Source organism: Heterodontus francisci, chromosome 7 (assembly GCF_036365525.1).
Source record: "Heterodontus francisci isolate sHetFra1 chromosome 7, sHetFra1.hap1, whole genome shotgun sequence".
NCBI lineage: Eukaryota > Metazoa > Chordata > Chondrichthyes > Heterodontiformes > Heterodontidae > Heterodontus > Heterodontus francisci.
The window spans coordinates 74870947-74886609 of NC_090377.1; the positions used below are offsets into that span (position 1 = coordinate 74870947).

At 42.5% G+C, this 15663-nt stretch overlaps 1 protein-coding gene across 3 annotated transcripts in view; it reads right to left on the bottom strand.

Moving 5' to 3' along the window:
• LOC137372070 (transcription factor Sp3-like) overlaps positions 1 to 15663 on the bottom strand; it is a 79282-nt gene that overhangs the window by 26683 nt on the left and 36936 nt on the right. For all 3 annotated transcript variants that reach the window (XM_068035438.1, XM_068035437.1, XM_068035436.1), the window contains one exon: positions 6906 to 7125. In XM_068035438.1, the coding sequence (XP_067891539.1) occupies positions 6906 to 7125 (220 nt within the window). The remainder of the gene's footprint in view (positions 1 to 6905; positions 7126 to 15663) is intronic.

Here is a 15663-nt window from a genome sequence, read left to right on the forward strand (position 1 = left end):
ATCATTTGTTTTTTTTAAAATTCATTCATGGGATGTGGACAGCATTTATTGCCCATCACTAATTGCCCTTGAGAAGGTGGTGGCGGCTGGAGACTATTTCCACGAGGGATGAGATTGATGGTGCAACGGGGATGGCAGGAGAGGAATGGAAGGAATGGATGAACTGGTGGAAATGGTTATGTGTGGCAAGAAACTCTCATTTTCTATTACTATAAACAAGCCACAAAGGCCAGACTCCTGACAAACTTTGTATTTGTATTCCTAGGCTTGTTTTTTTTTCCACATGGACAGCTTTATGTAGCTTTTTCCACAGTGAGAAGTTGCGATTCTGTTGATGTCATTGGCGACTGAAACTGAAAGTACTGCTGTAATCTTTTTGAAATGCCTAAACAGCAAGAAATATATCCAACAAATGTAAAAATGGAGAGAAGGGCAAGCAACAGAAAATGAATTGGCTGAAGAGAGAACATTTTGAAGCTGATCGAAAATGGCACCAACAGCAAATAGCTAATGAATCAACTGAGCCTCGACATAGATGTTTAGAAGCTGAAAGAAACAGACATCAATTTGAATAGAAAGACGAAGAGATAGCCAAGATTTATTAGCATTCATAAATGGAGATGTACAAGCAGATGAATTCAATTGTGGCAGAACAGAAACAGACAATTATTGTGGAGTCAAATATTTTCAAAAATAATTAAATACACCAGACTGTTATACTGACTGTTGTTATAGTGCCAAACTGAAGTTAAAGTAGACTCAAAAAATTTGCTGACTACACCAAACTTGGAGGTGAGGCAGTGATATGAACTGCCAGCAACAGGACACACAGACTAGCAGAATGGGCAGAGAGGTGGGAGATGAAATTTAATACTGACGAGTGCGGTAATGCATTTTGAAAGCAGGAATAGGGAGAGGCAATATATTCTAAATGGCACAGTTCTAGAGAGTGCGCAGGAACAGAGGGACCAGGGGATGCATGTGCGTCCATCTTTGAAGGTGGCAGGACATATTGAGAGGGGTTAGTAAAGCATATGGGATTTTGGGGTTGGTTTATAAATAGAGGCAGTGAGTAGAAAAGCAGAGAAGTTATGCTGAACCTTTATAAAGCTCTGGTTAGGCCCCAACTAGAGGTCTGTGTCCAGTTCTGGTCACCACACTTTAGGATGTGAGGGCCCTTGACAGGGTGCAGAGGAGATTTACTAGAATGGTTCCTGGAATGGAGGATTTTAGTTACAAGATTAGATTGGAAAAGCTGGGTTTGTTCTCCTCAGAACAGGCGGTTGAGAGGAGATTTAATAAAAATGTACAAGATTTATGACAGGCTTAGATAAGGAAAAACAGTTCCCATTAACAAATGGTACAAGGACTATGGGACAAAAGATGCAGGGGAATATGAGGAAACACTTTAAAAAAAAACAAACAGTGGGTGGTAATGACCTGAACTCGCTGCCCACAAAAGGGGGGGCGGGGGGAAAGGAGAAGCAGAGACAAAATCAGTGACTTCAAGAGAAAGATGGATGGTCACCAGAGAAGACGACTTGCAGGCATACAGGGAGCGAGCCAGGGAGTGGGACTGACTGCATAGCTCAGTGAAGAGCTGGCAAGGACTTGATGGGCCGAATGGCCAGCTTCTGTGCCATAAATGACTATGATTCTACCAGCATTACAGGAGTCTCCTGATTTGATAAAGACATTGTTAACTTAAGCCTCCCCAAAAGCCAGAAACAGGAGACCAAATAAGGTCTATAACAGCGCTCTTGCTTTTGCCTCCAAGAGCGAAAGCAGTGTTCTCTCCCAGAACTGTACTATTTGTTCAGACAAGTCTATCATACAGTTTCTTTGTTGCATGGTTCAAGTAGATAGTGGTTCTTATGATCAACTTTATATACTTGATGGATCAGAAGCACTAGATTTACAAAGAGAAATACAAAATGCATAAAGTCCTACTCAAGAAAGTCAATCCACCCATGCTTACAAGAACAAGCTTGAAGTTAAGATTGAAAACAAGGCAGCGATTAAGGAAGGCAACCGAGCAGAATGCATTTTAAAGCTGACAACAGGAAAGATCAGACTTTACAATAATCCAATCGCAGGTGGGTCATCAGACATAGCAGTAGCATTTGTAGGAGAGGACAGGAACCCTCCACTACATAGAGATATATGTATCGAGCCCGTGGAGATACGTGCCAGAATATTAATGTTTTAAGTCCTAACTGCTATCCCATGGCTTATCCTTTACTACTTCCGCGTGGGAAGCAAGGATGATCGGTTCACTGGGAACATGAGGAAAAGCGAACAGCAATTAAAAATAAGGTAACAACCCTTCAATTTTTATACAGACTTGCTGTAAGGGAAGCCATTAGCATACTCCATAGTTGTGCAAAACTGTTTTGGCAGTATGTTGACGATGCTTATGTTTCAGTTGAAGGCAACAGGGTTAATTATATCAAAAAAAAAATCAAATGCTTTAGCAGTTGAGCTTTATCAAGGCCAGTTATACAAGGGATGGTAGGACCCGAGGAAGTAGAGGGGCCTTGGTGTACTTGTTCATAGATCACTGAAGGAAGCAGCACAGGTAGATAAGGTGGTTAGGAAGGCATATGGGATACTTGCCTTTATTAGCCAAGGCACAGAATATAAGAGCAGGGAGGTTATGATGGAGCTGTATAAAATGCTACTGAGGCCACAGCTAGAGTACTGGGTACAGTTCTGGTCACTACACTATAGGAAGAATATGGGTGCAATAGAGATTCACCAGGATGTTGCCTGGACTGGAGCATTTCAGCTATGAAGAGAGACTGAAAAGGCTAGGGTTGTTTTCCTTAGGGCAGAGAAGGCTGAAGGGGGACCTGATTGAGGTATTCAAAATTATGGAGGGGCATTGATAGGATAGATAGGAAGAAACTTTTTCCCCCTTAGTGGAGGGGTGAATAACCAGGGGGAATAGATTTAAGGTAAGGGGCAGATGGTTTAGAGGGATTTGAGGAAAATGTTTTTCACCCAGAGGGTGGTTGGAATCTGGAATACACAGCCTGAAGGGATGGTAGAGGCAGGAACCCTCACAATATTTAAGTAGTATTTAGGTGAGCACTTGAAACGCCATAGCATACAAGGCTACAGGCCAAGTGCTGGAAAATGGGATTAGAATAGATAGGTGCTTGAAGGCCGGCATAGACACAATGGGCCGAAGGGCCTGTTTCTGTGCTGTGTAACTCTATGACTAAGATATGGGGAGAACAGCATAACATTCCCAAGGGGGTCATACAGAAGTTAATAGACACCACAGATATTTCTAAGCTGATATGAGGGAGTCTTCCAGTGCCTAGTGCACCCTCTTATCTGTACAAGTGTCTAATGAAAGCTAACATTTGGCCTCCAGTATGAAGCAAACAAAGATGATCTTGAGTTGAAGTGATGGACAAAGGGGAGGTGACGATCAGTCAGCTCGGGTACCTGTCCTGTATTTATTGGTTAGAAGGGTTCTAACAAGGTTAGACTCCCAACTCCTAGAAGTATATAAACAGGCGCACGGGAGGAAAGTAGTCAGTCAGTCTTCTTCAGACAGAAGGAGAGCCTCCCAAAGCTCAGCTTTGGCCGAGTGTTAGGCTTCAGCCTAACACTTCGGTTAGCTTAAGACGACCGAGGATCCAGAGGACTGAACAGCCCACCTATACCTCGCCTATTTCATCCATCGAGGAGATTGTCATCATTCTGTCCCACTGTATGATCTGGGATTGGTGCTCCGTTCAATCGGTTATGGGTCGTATGTCTTTTCTCGCTATTCAGCTTATGCACATCATATTTAAACTGCTGCTATTTAATATACGTTATATTTAAATTACTCAAACTATAAGCTATTTTAAAAATCACATTATAAGGTCAACTCCCTTCTTTGGGTATCTGGTGACTCCGAACCTAAATCTTAGATTACAATTCTGAATATGAAAATACTTTTAGATGCAACTCTACATTCAATGCCTTCTAGGCTTTGAACACTTTTTGCTACCATTTGCATTTTTTGCAATCCTAAAGATCCTCCAGCGCTAGGAAATAAATTTAAGCAGGCAATGTGTGAAGACTTTTTAAAGACTTAGACGAAACAGCTTATTCTCATTCACTATTGAAGAATTTTTAAAGTGTAATAATACAAGTTTACAAAACCTCAGATTGCCAGCTTGCACTTTGACTAATGCATTACTCTGACTCCAGCGCAGCCTTCGGTCATCTGAGGAAAGGAGTGTTTGACGACAAAGACCTCAAACCTGGCACCAAGCTCATGGTCTACAGGGCAGCAGTGTTACCTGCCCTCCTGTATGCGTTGCAAACATGGACACTGTACAGCAGACATCTCAAAGCTCTGGAGATATATCACCAGCGGTGCCTCTGCAAGATCCTGCAAATTCAGTGCCAGGACAGGCACTCCAATATCAGTGCCCCCTCTCAGTCAAACTTTCCCAGTATCAAGACACCCAAAACAAGCTTTCCACTCTGAGCTCAGTCATGGCAAAAGGCTACCAGGAGGGCAGAGAAAACACTACAAGGATGCCCTTAAAGCCTCCTTGAAAATTACATTGCCACTGATTTGTGGGAATCTCTTGCCTGAGACCACCCGAAATGGAGAAGCATCCACGAAGGTGCCAGTCAGTTCGAACAATGTCGACATGCCCAGGCAGCGACCAAGTGCAAACAGGAGGAGCATTCGGAAATTCGAGCATACAATTCACTCGCCTCAAACACCACCTGCGGTAAAGTGTGCGGATCCAGAATTGGACTATTCGGTCACCTAAGGACCTATAACCCTGGAGTGGAAGAAAGTCATCCTCGTTCCTGAGGGACTGCCTAAGATGAAGACTCGAAGAAGATAACTTTGACAGAGGTAATCTTGATCAAGAAAAGCTAAACCATGATCAAAAGGCAATTGTTGATGAGGTCTTCCACACTATGAAACCAGTCTTTTTGGATGATTTCATGGAAACAGGGGAAACCTTGGTTTCCAACACTCTCATACGCATGACATAAGGCAAGCAGATGTAGTTTTGCAATGCACTTCAACTGGCACAAACTCAACTCTTCTCACTGGAGGCTGAACAGCACATTTGCTTTTTAAAATTCCAATACCAACTCATGAGTCTTCAATGTGCAAATTGAAAGCAAATTCTGGAGAAGCAGAACTGATTAGAAAGTCAAAGCTTTTTTTTATTCTTTCATGGGATGTGGGCATCGCAGGCAAGGCCAGCATTTGTTGCCCATCCCTAATTGCCCTCAACAATTGAGTGGCTTGCTGGGCCATTTCAGAGGGCAGTTAAGAATCAACCACATTGCTGTGGGTCTGGAGTCACGTGTAGGCGATACCAGGTAAAGATAGATTTCCTTCCCTAAAGCACATTAATGAACCAGATGGGCTTTTACAATAATTGATAATAGTTTCACGGCACCATTACCTTTAGCTTTCAATTCCAGATTAGCTCAATTTAAAATTACAGCAGCTGCCGTGGTGGGATTTGAACCAGTGTCACCAGGGCATTAGCCTGGGCCTCTGGATTACTAACTCAGTGACATTAGCACTATGCCACTACCTCCTCCATATGGGATGAAGCTCCAAAGATGCCAACATATTGCTTCCTGGCAGTGGATCGTTCACTTAAGTTTTCATAAATAATGATATAGTTGGAGTGAAAATTGTTTTGCTGGGAGGTGATTCTTGGCAGCTTCTACCAGTTATTCCTAGAACGTCGAGAGGCTATATTTCAGGAAGTTGTATTAGCAAAAGCAATATATGGCCACAATTTAAACTTAAAGAAAACTTAAGAGTAACACCCAATGAAAAAGTGTTTGCAGATTAGCTTCTTAAACTAGACAATGGAAAATTAGGAGATTCAACTGAAATACCGGTTAATTGTTTTTCCAAGGAGTCAAACTGTGTTGATTTCCTATTTCGTGCAAGTTACTATGTGAAAGCTATTCTTTGTGCTAAAATTGAAGATTCACTCGATTTGAATGAAAATGTTTTCAGAACAGCTGTCATGTGAATTAAAATACACCGTCGTCACCTCTATAGATGATAACAGTCTGTACCTTAGAGTTTCTGCACAGTCCAACTCCAATGGGCATGTCAGTGCATAAGCTTAGACTCAAGGAAGGCGCACTTATAATACTGCTACGAAACTTGAATCCTAAACAAGGACTGTGTAATCGAACAAGATTGGTAGTTAGGAAGCTTCTTTTTTCAATGATGGATGCTAAAATTATAACAAGCAGATTTCAAGGAAATAATGTTTACTCCTTGAATAATATTGAGCCCATCAGATGTAAACCAGCCTTTTCAATCAGTTCCCAATTAGACTCTAATAGTCATTGACTATAAACAAGTCACAAGGCCAGACTTTTGACAAATTTGTATTTATATTCCTAGGCCTGTTTTTACACATGGACAGCTTTATGCAGCCTTTTCCAGAGTGAGAAGTTTTGATTCTGTTAACATTTTTGGTGGAAGAGTAGCAAGAAATCCTACATTTGAAGGACTGTTGCAATCACGATACCAATATGACCACAAATGTTTTACGGATCTCTGCTAGTATTACAATGGAAGTGTCACTGTCAACCTGTGGCACGTTATCTCAGACATTGCATGCACAAGAACTCAGGTTTTGGCTCTTAGGAAATCTGGCTTACAGAAATTGTTGCCATTTTTTACTGTATAGAAATGTTGGGAGAAAGTTTTAATTTACATGCAATTGGTTTGCCAAGCTTACCCATGGTTTACAACAGATAAAGGCTATGGAAGCACTTATTTACCATTGTACATTTCCCCTTATGAGACATTTGATTATGTAGTAGATCTGGTGCTCACAGAAGCTTTACAGCACTTAAAAATATTTAATTTATACAAAACAGAAACATACCTTCCCAAAACATCCTTACAGTTAGGACAAGTACATGCTACTCGACGGAGTCGTTTTCCAGGTTGATACTGATCATTGCCATCCTCATCCAGGTTCACAGACACTTGTGCTAAATCACTGGAACTAAGGACAGTCGCAGTTCCCACATTAGTGACGGAGGAAGGCTGTGATGCTAGCTGCCAGGATTCAGAATCATCCTCCTCTTCTTTTATCTGTACACCTGAAATAAGTAAAAGGCATGTTCAATCCTCATCTGCAACTTCGAGACTATAGCAATTCTTTTGTTTAATCCTTCCAAACCATTGTGCCACGGAAATACAAAGTAAGTTTAAAATGTAACTTTATTGTATGTAATAAGGCTTAGTTACCCAGTTTTCAGAATGTATTAGGAGATTTTATTCAAAGTCTTTATTCAGTTTTACTAAATCTGGTGTTTTTATAGTATTTTTTTAAAATCAAAACATCAAGTAGTGCTGCAAAATCAAGTTTAAATATAGGTATCTAGCTCCAGAAGAGGAAACCAATTTCCTGGTACAACTGTGCAAACAGGATTTATGGACAACTTCTGCTAAGAACTCTTATACTGAAAACACTGAAGATTACAGGGTAACAACTCAGAAAAATGTTCATTTCAATCTGAAATCTCAGAACATTAGATATAGCCTCAAGATAATCAATGTAGTATTCAAGGTAAAGCAACTTAGTTGGCCATACAAGGTACATTACCAAATCCTAATACATAAATTGTTACAAGACTAAGAGATCCCCACGGAGAGTGAAAAAGGGAAGTAATTTGTACACTGATACTACCAATCTAATACAAATAAAGTTACTGAAATACAAAAATGGTCCTTTTCAACCCATTTCCATTTGTGAAATATGGATTACACCATAGTGAAATATCCTACTGAAGTGGCTATTCTCCTTTAACACATACTTGTAAGTTTAATCAGCAGCCACATCATTGCCAACTACCTCAGGACTCAAAGGGCTGCAGCTAAACCAGTGTAAGGAGATCACAGACTGGGGGCTACTGGGACTGAGCGCATCCAACGACGGCCGTCAGCCAGATGGGAAGGCGGGCAATAAATGAGCAGAAGTTTCAGCAGGACCTTGGGCAACATGGGGTTTTTTGTTCCTCCCAAACAAAGCAATGAGAAACCCTGAATCATAAGTGAATCTAAGCCTCAAAAGGAGAAAGAATAATCTCTACTCAGTGCATTGATGCGTTTTACGCTCTAACAACCTCTACCAAACTGATGGGACACCAGTATAACTAGTGAAGGTGCCCTGAGACAGCAGCGATTATAATATGATCGAATTTTACACTGTTTGAGGGAGAGAAGAGTGGATCTAAGACTAGTATTTTAAACTTATGAAGGCATGAAAGCAGAGCCATCTAAGGTGAACTGGTAAAATAGGTTAAGGGATGGGTCAATAGAGATGCGGTGGAAGATGTTGAAGGGGATATTTCAGAATACACAGAATAGATGCATTCCAACGAGAGAGAAAAATTTCAAGGGGAGGACCCACCATCCATGGTTAACTAAAGAAGTTAAAGATAGTATCAAAAAATTAAAGAAAAAGCATATAATTATGCAAAGGTGGGTTGTAGGTCAGAAGATTGGACAGAATATAAACCGCAAAGAATGACTTAGATTCATGAGGGAGAAATTAGAATATGCGAGAAAACTAGCTAGAAATAAAAACACATAGTAAGAGCTTCTACAGATATTTTAGAGTTAACAAAGTGAGTGTTGGTCCTATAGAGAGAGAGTCTGGGGAATTAATAATTGGGCGGCGCAGTGGTTAGCACCACAGCCTCACAGCTCCAGCGACCCGGGTTCGGTTCTGGGTATGTCTGTGCGGAGCTTGCAAGTTCTCCCTGTGACCGTGTGGGTTTCCGCCGCGTGCTCCGGTTTCCTTCCACAGCCAGAGAATTGCAGGTTGATAGGTAACTTGGCCGTTGTAAATTGCCCCTAGTGTAGGTAGGTGGTAGGAGAATTGAGGGAAGGTGGGGATGTGGTAGGGAATATGGAATTAATGTAGGATTAGTATAAATGGGTGGTTGATCGGCACAGGCTCGGTGGGCCGAAGGGCCTGTTTCAGTGCTGTATGACACTATGTAATCACTATGAAATTAGCTTTGAGGAGCTAAACACATTGTCACTCAGCATGGCCCACGAGATAACAAAAGCAGTCTCCATCACAACGCACTGCCAGTGCACAGAGCGACTTTCCTTCAGTCACTGTGGCTAGCTGAACAACCAAGGGATGACTGCTGCTGGAGCCACATGAAGTTGCTGGCGCATCTCGATTTTATCAAAGCAGAAGTTGTCAGCAACCAGGTTCTGGAAGTACTTGCAGAAGCGCAAGTGGCTGAAGAGTCTGGACATCCCTAAAGCAGTGTGTTGACAAATGCAGACACTGAGCACGTCCAGTTGCTCCTCCCCAAGTTCACCAGCATCCAGGATAGATACTTGGGCAGCTGACCTGTCTCAGGACTGGATGGCAAGTCAAACATGGGCCTGGAAGACACCGCTCCTAATCCCCAAGCAGTCAAAACCAGGCTTTGAAATACTGACTGAATGGGTGTTGGGGCCCGTGAGCAAAGTCTAACTTCAGTAACGTGATGCCCAACTTTTACTTCTGACGCAGCTCACGCATTACTGCAGGTAGTTTAGCAAATGTTACTAGCATTAGATGAAGTAGTTTGGGACTAGACTCATATGGAGTATAAACATCTAGTTGGGCTGGCAGGCCTGTGTTACAAATTCGACGTAATCAGAATATAGCAGAACAAAAACAGACAAATTCAGGTAAAATCATGTGGAAAAGAGATTTTCTTTTCCTCTCAGTCCTCACCTTCGAACATCTCCTCAAATCCTATCTCCTGAATTAAGTGCTTGCCCTCCTCTCTAACCTTTGCCCAATCATAGGAACATAGGAACATGAGTAGGCCATTCAGCCCCTTGAGCCTGTCCCGCCATTCAATGAGATCATGGCTGATCCACGGCCTAACTCTATATACCTGCCTTTGGCCCATATCCCTTAATATCTTTGTTTAACAAAGATCCATCTACCTCAGATTTAAAATTAACTGTTCTAGCTTCAACTGCCGTTTGTGGGAGAGTGTTCCAAACCTCTACCACCCTTTGCTCGAAATGCTTCCTGACATCTCTCCTGAACGTTTGGTCCTAATTTTTTTTTAGACTATGCCCCCCTAGTTTTAGAATCTCCTACCAGTGGAAATAATTTATCTTTATCTAGCCTGTCTTTTCCTGTTAATATCTTGAAGACTTCAATCAGATCACCCCTTAACCTTCTAAATTCTAGCAAAAACAGACCTAATTTGTGTAATCTCTCCTCATAACTTAACCCCTGTAGACCCTACTCTATCCTTTTTTGGTCCAAAATGGATAACCTCACACTTGCCTGCCTTGAAATCCATCTGCCACAGTTTTGCCCATTCACCTAGTTTGTCAATATCGCTTTGCAATTTTATGCCATCATCTAGACTGTCTACAATGCCGCCTAACTTTATATCAGCAGCAAATTTGGATATGATTTACTATGCCATCATCCAAGTCATTAATGAATGTGAATAATTGAGGCCCCAACACAGATCCCTGCGGAACACCACTAGTTACATCCTGCCAATCTGAGTACTTACCCATTATCCCCACTCTCTGTCGCCTACCACTCAACCAACTTTCTAAGCATGCCAATAATTTGCCCTCAACTCCATGGGCTTCTACCTTAGTTAACAGTCTGTTATGTGGGACTTTACCAAATGCCTTCTGGATGTCCATATAAATAACATCCATAGAAACTCCCCTGTCCACTACCTTAGTCACCTCTTCAAAAAATTCAATGAGATTTGTCAGGCATGACCTTCCATAGCAGCTTTGTAGTTGGGGTACCTTGGAAGTTAATGACTATATACTATTGGTGGTAATTGCTGTTTAATGCTAAAATGTTTGCACCAATGGCTCAACAGAGCCACTGAAGCAATAAACAAATAAGTTTATTCACCTTGCATACTAATGCCAAGTTAACCTACAGCTTGACAGATTACACAGGGAGCAGATAAAAGCAGGTGCAAACAGAATGATATTCACAGTGGATTTTAACAAAATATAAATTGAGTAATCCAACCAAACTAGAATTTGAACTAGCAAACATAATGCATGGTCATTTTCTAATTCCATTTGTCACGGATGTTGAGATGTTTACCATTACTGTCAAGATGCTGGGTAAGTTAGAAACAAAGTATAATGGAGGTAAACTGGGTAAAGAAGAGTGTATCTATTAAAGAGACTCCTACTGAACACTGAATAATCTTAATTGAAAGCCTTGATTAAAAAAAAAATCATTGTACTAGGAAATAACAAAGCTAGCAAAAGTCATCAAATGTTCATGTCAACTAAAAAGAAACCTAGACCATATATTTTAAGACACAGGGATTCGCAATAGAAATCAGCAACCTGCCCACCTGAACAGGGATCAGCAACCAGGCAAACACACCTGGAAACAACTAAAGATGTCATGCTCCCTGTAAACCAAACAGGAAGCAGCTCAAAAGTGGCACAAAAATCAACTTGCAACAATCATTCCTCCAAGTAAAATCCCCCACAAAATTAAAAAGATTGCAAAACTTTTAATTTTAATTATATTAGAAGTTCTACATTTGCATGCACTTTTCTATTTTAAATAGAAATGGTCATTTGGTAGTACAGAACTTGAGTATTGCTGAAAATAGAGACATTATGTCGAAGCTTTTCGTCTTGCACTAATCAGGACACTCTGCAAGAATAGCAATGCAAGGGAAAACAACATTTATACTGTATGAGATCAGTGCGCTGACTGGTTGGCAAGCGAACTCTGATTGGTGAGGGGGGGGGGGAGATGAAAAAAAGAGCATTTTAAGGAGGAATTCTAGTGTTCATGCTAGTAAGTGGGGATGCAAAAGTGTTGGAGGAATGAAAAGTTCTTTGAGGTCTGTAGGGATTGCAGAGACAGGGAGGGGCAAAGCCATGGAGAGATTTGAACAGGAGGAAAAGAAATAAAGCATTGCAGGTCTGGGAGCCAATGTTGATCAGCAAGCACAAGAGTGTTGGGTCTTGGCATGAGTTACGTTACGGCCAGCAGAGTTTTGGATGAGCTTCAGTTTATAAAAGGGTGAAAGACAAGAGGGTCAGTTCGGAAATCAATGAAATAGTTGATGGTATCAGAGTTAGTGGCAGCGAGTAAAGCCAACGGTTTCAGCCTTCCCACCGTTTAAATGGATGGAGTCAGACAAGCAACCTGACAACAATGAAGCAGTGGATGGGTCGAGAGGGGTGCTGGTGAGGCAAATCTGGATATCGTCAGCTTGTGTAGAATTGGACATGCTTTTACATACATACGAATTAGGAGCAGGCAGCCATTCGGCTCTTTGAGTCTGCTCCACCATTTAATAAGATCATAGCTGATCTGAATGTGGCCTCAACTCAACTTTCCTGTCCTCCCCCCCCCCCCCCCCATAACACTCGACTCCCTTGTTTATCAAGAATCTAACTCAGCCTTGAATACATTCAATGCCCCAGCCTCCACTGCTCACTGGGGAAAAGAATTCCACAGACTAACAACCCTCAAGAGAAAAAAATTCCCACGTCCATCTTAAATGGGAGACCCCTTATTTTTAAACTGTGTCCCCCCCTAGTTCTAGTCTTACCTGCAAGTGAAAACATCCTTCCAGCATTCACCCTGTCAAGTCCCCTCAGGATCTTGTATGTTTCAATTGGATCACCTCTCATTCTTCTAAACTCCAATAGGTATAGGCCCAACCTTTCCTCAAGATAATCCCTTGATTCTAGGAATCAGTCACCTGAACCTTCTCTGAACTGCTTCTAATACAATTTTATCCTTTAAGTAAGGAGACCAGAACTGTACACAGTACTCCAGGTGTGGTCTCATTAAGGCCTTGTACAGCTGTAGCAAAACTTCCCTACTTTTATATTCTATTCAGTTTGTAATAAACGACAACATTCCATTTGCCTGCCAAATCACTTGCTGTACCTGCATACCAACTTATTGTGATTCATGTACCAGGACACCCAGATCCCTCTGTGCTGCAGAGATCTGCAGTCTCTCTCTCTCTCCCCATTTAAATAACATTCTGCTTTTCTATTCTTCCTGTCAAATGGACAAGTTTGTACTTTCCCACATTATACTCCATCTGCCAAATTTTTGCCCAGTTAACCTATCTAAATCCCTTTGTCAACTCTTCACCTCCTCTTGACAACTTACGAGCATACAAATTAGGAGGAGTAGGCCACTTCACCCCTCAAGCCTACTCTGCCATTCAATAAGATCATGGCTGATCTGACTGCACCGTCCACTCCACATTCCCGCCTACCCCCAATAACCTTTCACCCCCTTGCTTATCAAGAATCTATCTACCTCTGCCTTAAAAATATTCAAAGACTCTGCTTCCACCGCCTTTTGAGGAAGAGTTCCAAAGACTCACGAGAGAAAAAATTTCTCCTCATCTGTGTCTTAAATGGATGACCCCATATTTTTGAAGTTCTAGACTTACTTACCTTCCTATCTTTGTGTCATCTGCAAATTTAGCTACCGTACATTCAGTTCCTTCATCCAAGTCATTCATGTAGATTGCAAATAGTTGAGACCCCAGCACTGATCCCTGTGGTATTCCACTGGTCACATCCTACCAACCCAAAAATATCCCACTTATCCCTGCTGGCTGCTTCCTGTTAGCTAACCAATTCTCTATCCACGTTACTCCCTACACCATGAGCTCTTATTTTGATTTGGCACCTTATCGATTGCCTTTTGGAAATCTAAGTACACCACATTTACTGGTCCCTTTTATCCACCTTGCTCGAAGAACTCTAATAAGTTAGTCAAACACCACCAAGCTGGAACGTCCGAATTGTGCATCCTTGCCTGTCAGAAGATCTTACGCAAATCGACGACTCTCGGAAGACTGCCATCATTAACAACCTCAGTAGACTCTGTGGACAGAGTCTCCCTGTGAGCGGATCACTAAGAGAGCAAGACTACACCTTCTACAGGCAGGGTAGGGATCCAGAAGAACCAAGACAGCATGGAGTGGATTTCGCCATCAGAAACTCGTTGTTCAGCATGATAGAGCCACCTACAAATGGCTTGGAACACATACTGTCCATTCGACTGCTCACCGCCTCTGGTCCAATACACCAACTCAGCATCTGTGCTCCAACACTCTGCTCCCCACTTGATGTTAAAGACCAGTTCTACAAGGAACGCCATAATATGAGTAGCATTCCGAATACTGAACATTTGTTCCTGCTGGGGGACTTTAACGCCAGGGTTGGGGCTGACCATGACTCATGGCCATGCTGCCTCGGGCACTATGGCATTGCAAGGATGAATGAGAATGGACAGAGACTGCTGGGGTTGTGTACTACCACAACCTCTGCATCACCAACTCATTCTTTCAAACTAAACCCTTTCACCAGGTTTCATGGATACACCCAAGATCACATCGTTGGCACCAGCTAGATCACATCGTTGGCACCAGCTGGAACTCATCACAAGGCGAGGCTCCATAAAGTGTTCAAATCACACGCAGCTTCCAGTGTGGACTGCGACACCGACCACTCCCTGGTGTGCAGCAAAGTTAGACTCAAACCAAAGACATCACTCCAAGCAGAATGGCTGCCCGCACATCAACACTAACAGAATTTCTTACCCACAGCTATCACAAAAGTTTCTTAATTCCCTTGAAAAAGCCCTTCAAAACACTCCTGCAAGGGATGCAGAGACCAAGTGGGCCCACATCAGAGACACCATCTATGACTCAGCAATGACCAACTTTGGCAAACATGAGAAGCAAAATGCAGACTGGTTTCAATCTCACTTTGAAGAGATGGAACCAGTCCTAGCTGCCAAGCACACTGCACTGCTGAACTACAAGAAAGCCCCCAGCAAGTTAACATCCTTAGCACTTAAAGCTGCGAGAAGCACCGCTCAAAGAACAGCCAGGTGCTGTGCAAATGATTACTAGCAACACCTATGCAGTCGTATTCAGCTGGCTTCCGACACTGGAAACATCAGAGGAATGTAAGACAGCATTAAGGGAGCTTTTGGGCCACCCGTCAAGAAGATCACCCCGTGCAAGTCTAAATCAGGAGAAACGATCACTGACCAACGCAAGCAAATGGACTGCTGGGTGGAGCACTACCTAGAACTGTACTCCAGGGAAAATGATACCGCCCTCAATGCAGCCCAGTCTCTGCCAGTCATGGATGAGCTGGACGAACAGCCAACAAAATCAGAGCTCAGTAATGCCATCGATTCTCTAGCCAGCAGAAAAGCCCCTGGAAAGGACGGCATTACCCCTGAAATAAATCAGGTGTGCCAAGCGGGTTATACTCTCAAAACTCCATGAACTGCTTTGCCTGTGCTGGGATGAGGGAGCAGTACCACAGGACATGCGCGATGCCAATATCACCACCCTCTGTAAGAACAAGGGTGACCGCAACAACTACCGTGGAATCTCCTTGCTCAGCACAGTGGAGAAAGCCTTCGCTCAAGTAGTTTTAAAGAGACTCCAGAAGCTGGCTGAGCACGTCTACCTCGAGGCACAGTGCAGCTTTCGAGCAGAGAGATCCACCATTAACATGCTGTTATCCCTTCGCCAGCTACAGGAGAAATGCCGCGAACAGATGCCCCTCTAGGTTGCTTTCATAGATCTCACCAAAGCCTTTGA